The sequence below is a fragment of the Dipodomys ordii genome, unplaced genomic scaffold (assembly GCF_000151885.1).
Source record: "Dipodomys ordii isolate 6190 unplaced genomic scaffold, Dord_2.0 Scaffold76, whole genome shotgun sequence".
Taxonomy (NCBI): Eukaryota; Metazoa; Chordata; class Mammalia; order Rodentia; family Heteromyidae; genus Dipodomys; species Dipodomys ordii.
The window spans coordinates 9,830,568-9,844,098 of record NW_012267292.1 but is presented as its reverse complement, the minus strand read 5'-3'; the positions used below and the strand labels follow the sequence as shown (position 1 = coordinate 9,844,098).

At 43.2% G+C, this 13,531-nt stretch overlaps 1 protein-coding gene across 1 annotated transcript; it reads left to right on the top strand.

The window, feature by feature from the left end:
* Nucleotides 1-5,666: 5,666 nt before the first annotated feature.
* Npy (neuropeptide Y) lies at nucleotides 5,667-13,311 on the top strand. Its single transcript, XM_013024423.1, has 4 exons — nucleotides 5,667-5,746; nucleotides 6,632-6,819; nucleotides 11,166-11,246; nucleotides 13,178-13,311. Exons 2-4 carry the CDS (start codon nucleotides 6,632-6,634, stop codon nucleotides 13,200-13,202), a joined length of 294 nt encoding a protein of 97 aa, XP_012879877.1. The 5' UTR covers nucleotides 5,667-5,746; the 3' UTR covers nucleotides 13,203-13,311.
* Nucleotides 13,312-13,531: the final 220 nt, after the last annotated feature.

The window sequence follows — 13,531 nt, the reverse complement described above, 5'->3', positions numbered from 1 at the left end:
GGCTGCATGTAGCAGAAAATCCACCTAACAATGACTTAAACATACAGACTTTCATTATTGACTTAATGAGCCATCTAAAAGCAAATAGTTCTGAGATCAGCTTTTGCCAGTTTCACCAAGGACCTTCGCCATTTTCATTTTTGCATTCTGCCAGCTGTTTGGCATATTTCTGATTACTCCTCATCATCCCAGTATGGCTGCTACAGTTCTGTCATATCTTCACTAAACAGTAAGCAGGGAAAGGGGAAATAAAATAATGATACAACATGTGTCTCTAATTTTCGAAGGAGGAAAAGCTTTTCCTGACATAGCCTAATATTTTACTAAGAGTAGGTTACTTAGTTAACAGTAAGCCAACCATGTGTAAGAGAATTTATTATATTATCCAACAGCTTGGCTGAAAACACTGACAATAGAAACAAATCAAGGTTTGTCAGCAGGGAAGTAGGTGTAGTTACTAGGTAGTTGACTGAAATAATAGTCATAGTTCAAATTACTCAGACTTTCTTGGAGAAATACTAGAAGAAATAGCTAGATTTACAAAAGAAGGGGAAAGAACTCTAAGATCATAAAGCAAGGGATAGAAACAAAGGGAGTTGTAAAACTCCATTTTTAAAAATCACATAAAATAATAGAATATTTAAAAAATACCTTCAGTTTACAATAAAAACCACAGTAGTATATCAAGAACCCTGAGAAAAGAGTGATGCTCAGTACCTCTGGTGGAAGTACTGAGCAAAGATAGTTGTTCACCCATTTTACTTAAGCAATGGAACTTGACTGTACAGCCAGACAGGGCAATGGGATAAAAAAAAGTACACACACTCTGAAGGATGTTTACAGTTTAGGCTAAAAATGGCATCCCCAAACCAAGGGGGAAATTATGGAATAAAATCTAAAGGGCTCTGAGATATCTCATTTTTAGCTATCAGATGGATGGAAACCAAACTCTGATCACACTCTGGTGTGATCAGATGGTTACTTTAAACTATGAGAGGGAGTCAGATTTCATAGAGATGTAGAGCAACTTGCAACTACTTATAAGATTGACCTGTATTTCAGTTGGTGTGGTGGTGCATGCTTATAATCCCAACTACTTGGAAAGTCAGATTGGGAGGGTTGTATTAGAGGCCAGCTCAGATCAAGTTAGTAAGATCCTATTTCAACAAGTTGGACATGGTGGTACACCTCTGGACTCTGACTACATTGGCAGGACTGGATCTGAGGTCCTCCTTGGGAAAAGGATATTTTTAGGCCCATCTGAAAATTTCCTAAAGCCCAAAGGACTAGAGGGTGGCCCAAGTGGTACAGGTGTCTGTCTAGCAAACACAGGACCCTGAGTTCAATCCCCAGTATGCAAGATTTACAAATCACTTTTGAATTCACAATACTAGTTCTGAGAAATCTTCCTACAGTTATATCTGTCACATAAGAAATTATACATTTAAAAAACTATTAGTTTTGTATCATATAATAGCACCAGACTAGAAACAACCAACATGGCCACTGAAAGGAGATGGTAAAATAAGTCATGATATAATCATACAATGGAGACAGTTAGAAATGTCTGAATGTGTAACAAATGATACATATTTTTTAAAAGACTGAAAATGCTAGGCACCAGTCAGTGGCTTATACCTGTAATCCTAACTACATAGGAGTTTAAGACCTTAGGATCACAGTTGGAAGTCAGCCTGGGAAGGAAAGCTCATGAGACTCTTATCTCTAAGTAACTACCAGAAAGCCAGAAGTGGAGCTGTGGCTCAAAGTGGTAGAGCATTAGTCTTGAGTGGAAAAGGCTCAGGGATAGTGCTCAGGCCCTAAGTTCAAGCCCCACAACCAGGACCAAAAGAAAAGCAAAACAAAACTTCATTTGCAAAATCACTTACTAATGAGGTAGTACATAGGTTCTAATTTTCGAGTCCACATTCTAAATTAGAGCAGGCCCCTCTAAAATTCAGTTATAATTCAGCTGCATACAGGTATTTTTCGGATGAATATATCAAGACAAAAGCCAGTTTGGGAACCGCCTCACAAAGCTGAGACTAACTCACCTAAGAAAATAAGATCTAAATGGACAGAACTACTTCCAAGCTTTTAACTATGTCCTAGGGAAAAAAGAAACAGAAGAATTTTATAAGGATACAAAAAAAAATTCCAACAGCTCGGAACCAGTGGCTCACACCTGTAATCCAAGCTACGCAGGAGTCTGAGATCTGAGGATTGTGGTTCAAAGCCAACCCAGGCACGAAAGTCTGTGAGATTCTTATCCCCAAATAACCACCAGAAAACTGGAAGTGGCACTGTGGCTCAAGTGATAGAGCACTTGCCTTGAGCTGAATTGCTGAAGGATAGTGCCTAGGCCCAGAGTTCCAGCCCCATGACCGCCCCCCCCCAAAAAAAATCCAACATACAATAAGGTTAAATTCACAATGTCTGACATCCTATCGAAAATTATGAGGCACACACAGAGAAAAAGAAAAAAATGTAAACTGTCTGTGGAGAAAAATCAATCGGTCCAGATTATTTAGATAATAGTTATTATTAGTGATCTATCTTCAGCTGGGCATGTTGGTACATGTCTGTAATCTCAGCATTTAAGAGCTAAGCCAGGAAGATGGTGAGTTTGAGGCCAGCCTGAGTTATATGGCAAGACCATGTCTCAAAACAAACAATAATAATAACAATAACAACAACAAGGGGGCCGGGGGGAGGCTGGGAAGGGATGTGAAGGGTAAATAAAGGAGGAGGCTGCAATGCTTGATAAGAAATGTACTCATTATCTTGCCCATGTAATTGTAACCCCTCTGTACAGTATGTTCACAAAAAATAAAAATAAAATAAAATAAAACAACAACAATAACATTCAAAAGCTAGTGTAACATATTTATGTTCAAACATGGAACACGTACACTGGAATTCTAAAGATGAAAATTGCTTGTCTGAAGCGTAAAATCATTGGATAAGATTGATAGTGGCCATATCCTATAGCAGCAATGATTAGTGAACTCAAAGACACAGCATTACAAGATATCCCAAAGCTGGGCTCCAGTGGCTCCCACCTGCAATCTTAGCTACTGAGGAAGCTGAGATCCAGAGGATCTCTGATTGAAGCAGGAAAGTCCACGAGACTCCATCTCTAAAATAACAAGCAAAAGGCATGACTTGAGGTATGGCTCAAATGGTACAGCAAGAGGCCCTAATTCCAAACTCTGGTACTGAAAACAAACAAACTAAAAACCACAGGAAAACAAAAGAGCTAAACAAAAACAGAACACTGATGAGCTATGAGATAATATACACTCAATCAATATATGATGTAGGCATTCTGCTCTTAAGAATTTTTTTTACCAGAAACAAAAGCTTAAGTCTATATGATGACTTATAAATGAATGTTTATTCATAACAGTCCAATCTGGAAACAGTCCCAAGTGTGTAAGCACCTAAATCATTTATAAAAAAATTGAGTCATGTCATATCATAATAGAAAACCTCCCTGCAATAAAAAGAAAGAGTTGTCGATCTATGCTTTGACGACTCGATCTAAATGAAACGAAGCTGAGTGAAAGAAGGAAAACCAAGAGGACTCATTGTGGAATTATAATTGGCACAATTTTGGATAAGTCAAGTAAGTCTGTCGTAGCAGGAAGCAGATCAGTAGAGGAAGGAGGTGGGTAGAGGCAGGAAGAAGGAATTTCAAAGGTACACTTGGAAATTTTGGTGGGTATTGTACATATTATATTCATTGTCTTGAGTTGGTGATAGCTTGTCATAACATAGACATATTCATATTTACCCACCATATACATCCACATACAAGAATATATGCAGCTACAAGTGTTAAACATTTGTATTTTAGTGTATTTTAATGGGATCTCACAAATCTTTTGTAAAGAAATAACTTATTAACAAACAAATAAACTTGAAGCAAAAAGAATGACGTCACTGCTAGGAAGTGCTGATTTGAGAGACAGCTGGTGTTGTTTGAGGGGAGGGATTGGGTTTGGTTTGCTTCTCCAAACCCAAGCAAATTTTTATAGGCTTCGAGAAGATAACAGGAAACTACAGGCAAGAGAATTGCAAACTGATTAAACAAAGTCCCGAGAGACAATATTCAGAGCCCAATGCAGCACCATGCAGCTTGGACTAGAGAGAAAAGGCAGTTTGCTCCCTGGTTTTATTCTGCAACTGCTGGACACTGAGGATAACTTCTTATTCTTAAGTACCAGTAATGTTCGTATACAGTAAGCTAATCAATTTTCCCCCAGTGTTTCCTATTCAAAAGTGATGCACCTCCTTAGCAATAATACAAGGACTTCTAAGTCCAGTTTTTTTTAGCTGATAAGAATCTGTGATATACTTAGCATACAAGAGTATTTTATTGAAGTGGATTGTGCCTTTTTCTTTATGAAGAAGGGGCTCTTAGTTCGAGGTTTTACCAAAGGCTCTCATGTAAGAGCTCATGATGGCAGTAATATTTATGTTTGTGGCATGTGTTTATGAGATTCAGAAAGCGCAGTTGCCTAGCCCAAAGGGATGCTGGTCTTCAAAAAAGTATCATTTAATTATACTCAAAGACACAGACACATAGTCTCTTTGTCTCTGCCTCCCTCCTTCCCACTCTTCCAGAATCGATAGTTAAACGTTTGAACGGCACAAAAACCAAGTGTCCCTTTAACCCAATCATTTTAACATTAAAACAAGATGTTTTAATGGTACCCTAGGGTACCATTTTATTGAGAAAGATTCGAACTTCCAAAGGCATTGATCCATATCTCTTTTAGGTTCCTTCTACAGGTTTACCGAGACGCACGAATTAACATTGGCCGTTTTTTCACGTTCCATTTTGGTCGGAATCCACACCCTGAATCAATAGTAATTGACTTCAGAAGGGCTGGCGGATTGGGAGGTACTGCTTTCCATCTCACCATCGCCACTAAGGGCCAAAAGGTCCAAGCCCCTGGGAAAGCGGTGCTTTCCGGAAAACTGGAAAGTGGGGGTGATAGTGTTACCCCTCGGGGAGTATGGAGCTATTGACTCTTTCAGGACATAAACCCAGCTTTGCTGCGTCTGGTTTTTGGGGACCGGGTGGAGGGGGGGTGGAGATCTGATCTAGAAAAAGCAGCTGAGGAAAGTGGCCACATCTTCTGGATTCAGAATCCTCTGGTCAGGTCCCAGCCAGGCAGTGTGCGCGACCCTGGAACTCGGGACTTTGGGGCGCTGCCTCTCACCTGCATCAAGGGCGGGAAACCCCCATAAACCCAAGAAGTCCCGCTGTGAAGCGCCCAGTTGTGCCCTCGGGGGTGTTAGTTAGGGAGGTGCTCCACCGAGTTGGAGGTGGGAGCACCGGTTCTGCTCTCCCGGGGACCCGAGACGCTCGGAGCGCCTGGCCGCGCCTCTCCGCACCGGGCCGGACTAGACGAGCGCCCCGGGAGCGCGCTGCCTGGCGGCGGCGGTCCCCCGCCCCGCTTCGCCCTGCCCAGCGCGGGGGGGTGGGGGGTGGGTGTCTCCCGAGGCGTACGTTCGTGAGGCTCTGACTCCAGCCCCCGCTCCGCGGGCGGGAAGTGGCGGGTGGGAGTCACCCGGGCGTGACTGCCCGAGGCCCCTCCTGCCGCGCCGACGAGCGCTCCATAAAAGCCCGGCTGCCACCGGCTCTCTGCACCCCGTCAGCCTGCTCTCACCCCTCGGAGAGGCTCACCCCACCGCCGAGCACTCGCTGCCCCGCCACGCCCGTCTGCCGGCCGAGGTGAGTGCCTGGACCCGCTTGGGTCAGGGCGGGAGATGCAGGTGCGCAGGTGGGTCTGGCTGCGGGTCCCTGAGGCTTCGCACCCCGCTCCGCTCCCCTTCTCTGTGCACCTGACGCCCACCGGCTCTTCTTGCCCTCCGCTTTCCCCTTGCCACTTCTGGCTGCCCCTCGGATTGTCCGTCGGTCCATCTTCAGACTCTCTTGACTGCGCGGCCCCTCTGGGTGACTTCTGGGGGGTTATGGAGGGAACATTGGGGGCCCCGGGGAGAGGGGCCGCTGGCGATCTCCTCAGATCTTCCCGCAGAAACTCAGATGGAGGTGTGCGGTGCGGGAGGGAGGTTTCCCAGGCGGAGCCCAGGAGTGAGGGATCCCGGTACCCCCGCACCTCCAGGATCTTGGGGATCCGAAGGGAGATCGAATGGGAGCAGTTCTCAGTCCCCCCTCCCAGGGGATCGCAGCCGCCACCCTGCAGCCCTGCAGCCCCAAAGTGACTGCCAAGAAAGTTTTCGACTCCACGAAGGGTTCTGAGATCAGGGAAGAAAATGCGATCTCCATCTATATCCCAGAGAGAACTTCTAGTTCGTTTTTTAAATGTCCGCACTGGCGGGTCCCCCCCCCCCCACGCCCTCGGCCTCTCGCCATGGATTTCTTCTTTGGGGCAAAGTTGGGACCAAGTGGAGGGGGGAATTTCAGGTGGAGCAGAGGAGCCGGGCAGGGTGGGCGATGCCTTAGTCCTCTGTTAGGGCGCCCCCAACTCTTACCCACTGCAGGACTGGGAAGAGAGCGGACTGAGGGCCAGGGGGCCCCCCCGGGAGAGGGTGGGCTTCCTCTGAATCTCCAACCCCCCCTCCCCCGACGCACACACTGAGCCTTCTGTGCCCGCAGATGCTAGGTAACAGGAGACTGGGGCTGTCCGGACTGACCATCGCCCTGGCCCTGCTGGTATGCTTGGGGGCGCTGGCCGCGGCGTACCCCTCCAAGCCGGACAACCCGGGCGAGGACGCGCCGGCGGAGGACATGGCCAGATACTACTCAGCGCTGCGACACTACATCAACCTCATCACCAGGCAGAGGTGGGTGGGACCCGCGGGCCCAACACAGGGGGCAGCGCCCCAGGTGCACCCGAAGATTCTGTGAATCTCAGGGTGACAGCGGCCATTCTTTTCTCTTCCCTCTCCCCCAGATCAAGACAGTGTGATGCACACACTCAACCCAAAGTGCCCAAAGTGGGCGGATCCCCTCCCCAAGTCAGAAAGTCCTGATGCCCACCTTCAGGTTTGCCAGGCTGCCTGTTTGGCCATCTCCCCACCCCACCCCATCCCATCCCCTTTGTTATTTTGAGAAGTTGGAAGTCTGTTTAGCAACTTGGAAGGGAAAATGCCCAGAGAGTGGAGTTAGGAGTGCAGTTGGGAAATGATGTAGGGGGAAGAGGAACCTGATGTCTAGGGAAAACAGAACACCAGCAAAGAAAACCAAGAAGGAAAACAGCCAAAGATATAGCAGCAGATCCAGGGCAAACTGAACGACAGTACTTAGGGGTAAGACAAACAAACTCGTGCATTTCTTTTCCTCAGTATATCAGCTTTTGGCAATTTCCGCCCTATACTTGAAAATCCTACTCTCAATAATCAGATTTAGCATGAAAACAGTTGGCCTAAAATGTAGACGTCACCCATTTTATGGCAGGTAAGTTCTGAACAGAATGTGACCACTTATTAAGAAAAAGCTCACACTTGTCTAGTTGCTCTAGGATCAACTGCAGGCTCACATGGAATCTGAACAGCAGTGATACATTTATTTACCATTTTATTTGAAATGACCAGAAAGTCACACAAAATCCCATGCTCAACACCAATTAGCAAGCTAAAAACCCAAATCCACACTAGTTTAGGGGGGAAAAAGTATTTATTTTTTTCTCAAGTTGATTCATTTTAGTTTTAAATCACTTAACACCATATTTTAATTATTAATATCAAATGACCCTAAGAACCTATAAATGACTAACAATTTTGAATTATTAATGTTATTTCATGTTTCAGCTGTCTGTTGTAAAGTACTGGGATTTATTTGGGAGGTTTTAAACAATATTTTTACAGTTTCCAAAGCATAAAATGGTTGGAGAGGATGCAAAGGAGGATATTTTATACTTCTAAAATAAAGTTCCCTTTCTGTTTTTTTATGAAGCTTTGCAGCATCCCCAGAAAGCCTCAAGAGAAAGTCCCAATTTATAAAGAATTAGATACTATTGGCTTATAATATCATGAAATCTGGTCATTTTAGCAACAACAAACAAAGAATTTTAAATCCTAGTAGACTTCTTGGAAAGTTAATTGCTTCCCATTTTTGCTTATGCTATCATTCAGCCAGAGAAAAGAACAAATGAACACATATTGCGTGATTCTTCCCCCCCTTGGAAGATGTTTGTTAGTGATTTAGCTATAGAATAAGATATGGTAGAACTCATTTTTGTAAACATGATTACTACAAAGGGTTTTCACTGTAAGAAGTTTTGAATTTCAAAATGGTTTTCCTAGGCATCTAATTCAGTCTTTACTTCACAACTTCGAAATGAGTGTACTTATCTCCTTTTTACAGACTCTGAAACCAAGCATTTTTCATGAAAGCCTTTCAATGGTTGTAGAATTGAAGCCCTATATGGAATATCCTTGGATGTGGTCACCACCAGCAGTCAATGTGATCCAACATCTTTAATAAGGAAAAACAAAGGGCAAGATTTCTTTGAGTTTCATAGGAAGAAATTCAGTTAGATGGGAATGAGCTGGTCCTGAAATAGTTTCCTGTTTTATCTTCATGTAAATTCCTTCTTAGAAACTATCAGAAGCTCTTTGCTCTTCTCTGTTGTATCCATGAGGACTTCCTGCCAAAGATGCCCACACATGCTTTGGAAATCACTGTCATTTGTTTGGCAAGTGTGGATTTCTGGATTACATTTTCTTTCTTCCTCCTTCTATTCGGTCTATGGTGATTTTTTTTGGGGGGGGGGGAGAGGGGATTGGTGCTTGTCCTGAGGCTTGAACTCAAGGCCTGAGTGCTGTCCCTGAGCTATTTTGCTCAAGTCTAGTACTCTACCACTTGAACTACAACTCCACTTCTTAATTGGAGATAAGAGTTTTATGGACTCTCCTGCCCAGATTGGCTTTGAACCATAAGAATGAATGACCAGTACCTGGCTCAATCTGTTTATAGTATTCTCGTTACTCTAAATGCTTCCTGTTAACTGCTTTTGAAGGCTCCAATCTAAGATAGTGTGTGTGTGTGGTGTGTGTGTGTGTGTGTGTGTGTGTGTCCTGGTATCGGGGCTTGAACTCAGGGCTGGCCACTGTCCTTTAGCTTTTTTACTCAAGGTTAGCTCTCTTAATTAAGCCACAGTTCGACTTCTGGATTTTTGCTGCTTAATTGGAGATAAGAGTGTCATGGTCTTTCCTGCCTGGTCTGGCTTGGACTGAGATCCTCAGATCTTAGCCTCCTGAATAGTTAGGATGATAGTTGTGAGCCATCAGTGCCCAGCAGTCTATGGCATTTTGCTTATAGGACTTCCCTAAATCTGTGGTTCTAGGCAGGTGACTTTTTGCTCCCTAGGACATGTTCAAATATTGGGAGACACTTTCCTTTGTCATAGTTAGAGCTGGGCACTACTGGCATTAGTATATAGAGGACAGGGATGCTATGAAGCACTCTAGAATTCCCAGCCCTGTCCCTTACAGCAGAAAATTACCTAGTTCCACATGCCAGCAGTGCCAACATTGAGAAACTCAGCCCTATACTAGTGTTTCTCCACTCTTGATTTCCATTACAATCACCTGGGGGAGCTTTTAAACTAGACTGAGATTGGCCTCTTCCCCTGCCAATTAAATTAGATCCTCCAGGGTGGGCCTGGGCTGTACTGTGTTTTTAAAGCTCCCTGGGTAATTCTAATGAGAAACCAGATTTGAGATTTAAGCTTTCAAGTTAAAGAATTGTGGAAGAGAATAATCCCGAATTAATTAGAGAAGGGAGAGAAAGCAGTGAGCCTTGCTGTCCTGGATGTGGATTTATGACTATGCAAATCTTCCATTCCTGAGGTAGACTCTTTTCTAGAAAATTAGAGAAAATAGTTGCCAGTTCTTAACTCAGTAGAGCATAAGTGAATTAGGAGTGTTAAGCTGAGCAGATCAGCTGAAAAACAGAATAACTAAGTGGAAGCAGTAGCTTACAATCTGAAATTGCAGTTCCAAAAACTGGAGAAATCTTACAAATGAAGGAGAGCCAGTGGGAGATGATAGAGGATGTTTTGTTTTGGCTCTCCTTGAGTCCCAACAAAGGGGCAAAAATAGGGATTCTTTCCAAAAATCAGGACTGAGTTGTGCTTGATTAAAGTCAGAATATGCCCCCTGCCAACTTTGTTCAGGTGTTGTACCCATTAGTTAATCCATCTATGCCTGGCTAAGTTTCCATTTGTAAACAAAGGGACTGCCGAGAGCAATACTTTCCTGAGAAAGAGGACAATATAATTTAGCAGAGTTGTCAAACACTGTTAGCCATGTCAAGGAGCCTATCCTCCAAGGCAGATGTAACCTTGCATGCATGTCTATTTTCCCTACTACGTCCTGCCATAGGAGGAAAAGAAAGACACTTACATAATTTATTTCCTTTATACTCATAGAGCAGGTTGAACCCACAGCCTCGAGGGAGGCTTTTAGTTTTTCCTGCTTCAAAGATAAATGGAAAATATAAGACCCACGACCTGTGTCGCTGTAGGGACTACATTTCCATGGGAGCAACTTTCAGTTGTGTGTTCCTTTGTTCCCCTCAAAACATTTGCGATTCACATTCACAATGGATTTTCACAAATGCTCTGATTTAAGGATGGGGGGTGATTTTATCTTTGCGAATGAGCAGATGAATTCAAAGACACAGGTGGGTTTTGAATATCATGTGGGGTTCCCCCCAAGACTGTTTCTGGAATATTGTTTGCTCTCCTTGTTAAGGCTTAAACTGCAATGTGTCATAGAACTATAGCCAATCAGCTAATTATGAAAACATTGTAAGTCACACTTCAGTGTTTTAATTTCCTTTCATCTAGTTTTAAATGTGTATCTATCTATGTATTATTGGTGATGTTTTTAAAAGGGCAGGATTTTGGTTAGGAATTTTGGTTGAGTACCAATAAATATGCTAAATTATTATGCATGCAAGCCAATTCAAATATATGTAACATTTTAAGTCACACTAATGATAATGTATTTGATGATGTATGTTTCCTATGCCAAGATTTCATGTTGGCAAAGCAACATGACGAATAGCTTTTAGATTTAACATCTCAAATAGGAAACTTTCTTCTTTTTATCCTAAGGGTTTCCATGGCTATTCAAAACTTTAAAAGACTTCTCTCTCTCTCTCTCTCTTTTACTGTTTTCAGATATGGAAAGCGATCTAGCCCTGAGACACTGATTTCAGACCTCTTAATGAGAGAAAGCACAGAAAACGTCCCCAGAACTCGGTATGACAAGGCTAGTGGTGGGGACATGTTGCAGAAGTCAAATGACTCGGGGTGGAGGGGTAGCGCTGGTGGGAGGGGTCAGAGAAAGGTGGTGGGCTGCTGGTAGGAAGCATTGGGGCTGGAGGCATTCCAAGATGTGGGAAGGATTGACTGGAGCAGGAATGGGAATGGGAAGGAAAAGCAGAAAAAAACCTTTCTCTTCATGTGCTCATGGATTAACCTCTAAACTTCAATGGTGGAATCTTTTCTACCACACATTATTTGGTGCTTCTATGCAAATTCTCACTATATGTGACTTTTAGTTTGGAAATGATTCTGCAAAGATTTTCTAATGTTATTACATCCGGGGAAGCATAGAGTGAGCCCCCAACTCTAACTGGAAGTGGCTAACTGCCTAGCTTTGCAGTTTGAATGTGAAGAGTCTGCCCACTGGGTAGATATCTAGAAGTCCTAGGACACTTTCCTTATATGTTTGCTTCCAGCCTTCCTGATGCCATACAAAGCTATAGCTGAATAGATGGTCCTGATTACTTTGGTCACTCAATACTGTAATTTATTACATTCAATGAATGAATGTTGAATGGTTCTTAGGAGCTTTTCTGTAGCCTTGTGGGCTTTCTTGGAGCATAGCTCTGTTTTAGGAAGAGGTACCACAAAGATTGAAATATTCATCATGGGACCAGGATGATCTTGGAGCCTCTTGGATGAGAAAGGAGTGCGGCAAATTATTTCTAATGCACTTCCATGTTCATATCCACCAATGCCAGCTATTCTGTCCTTACTTCCTGCCTCTCCCACAGTAGAATCACATTGCACAAGGACCACTGTAATGTTCCCCATAAGTAGCTTGAGGGACCGAAATGCAGAGCCTGAGGACATCAAGAACTAAGTTCCCCAGAAGAGGTCACTAGCACTCTTGTTCAGTGTGTGTGACTGGAAGGTTGCTCTTCATGGAGCTTCTCCCTGTGGAGAATCCATGTGTGAGAAGTGAAGGTTGATCATCATGATCTCCCTTCAATTCCCTAAGTAAAATGGTCAGCCGAGTGGAAGGCACAGAATTGACAGATTTGTTTTCTTGGACTAAATCTCTAGGGTTCTTGTCCCTGAAGGAACAAGTTCTGATACAAAGAGCTAATGCAAGAGAAACAGGTACATAATAATAAGGATTTAAAAAAAAACTAAGCAGCAAGTACATCTTTGTAGTTCATTGATGCACATATTTGCCACAAGAAAGTTAGAGTTGTCTGTTTCTGCTTAGGAAAAGAATGTCCCAGGCCCACTTAGACCTCTACTGCTGCCTTTGTTTTATGGCCTGCACTAGCCCAATCAGTGCCTGAAATAAAGTTAATTGCACCTTGATTGACAGGCTCAGTCGTATACACTTAGAAGGAGACAAAAGTTGATAGCCTTGAAGTTGCCAAGGGCCCTTTTGTAGTCTACATTGAAATTGGAGGGAAACAACAGAAGCACTTTCAGAATTGAGTAACACTAACTTTCTTGTTACACTTTCATGTGATTCTTGTAGTTTTGATCTTTAGAAATATCATATAAATTTCCTGGGTGCCTTTCAGAATTGAGTAACACTAACTTTCTTGTTACAATTTCATGTGATGCTTTTAGTTTTGATCTTCAAAATATCATAAAGTTCCTGGGTGCCTTTGATATATATGTACCATTCCTTTTAAATGCTCCCTCAGAGATTAGCTCAAGAGACTCCTGTTCACAGGAGTGAAAGCCACTATCCTGGGTCTTTGTGCATCCTGTGCTGTCTCCTGCCCCCATTTTCCACTGGCCTCTTATTTAGAGTGCCAACAGGAGATTTCCCGTAGTTTCTGATCATCTTGCAGTTCAGAACTGAATGCGCCACTCTTCTGAGCCTCCCAGGAAGAAGGCCAGCTTCCCTTACACGTTTTCTTTTTTATGTCTTACAGGCTTGAAGAACCTTCCATGTGGTGATCAGAAATAAAACTCACTCTCCAGGCCCCACCCATTTTCAACCCACACTTCATCCTGTAAAACTAGAGTCTACCTGTCCTACCAGAGCATGCAGCCTTGTGCTAAATTCCCTAACATTTTCCTTTGTCATCATGTATATATGTGTGTGTGTGTTTAAATAAACTATCATGCATTCGCAAGTATATTCTGCTGTCTGGAAAAATCTGTGATTTCAATAGAGAGAATTTACTTATGAAATTATAGTTTTCCTCAGGCAGATTCAGGATTTGTTTCACAAGTATCATTAAAGCAATGGTTGTGAAAGATGTAAAGTTATAAATATTTATAGT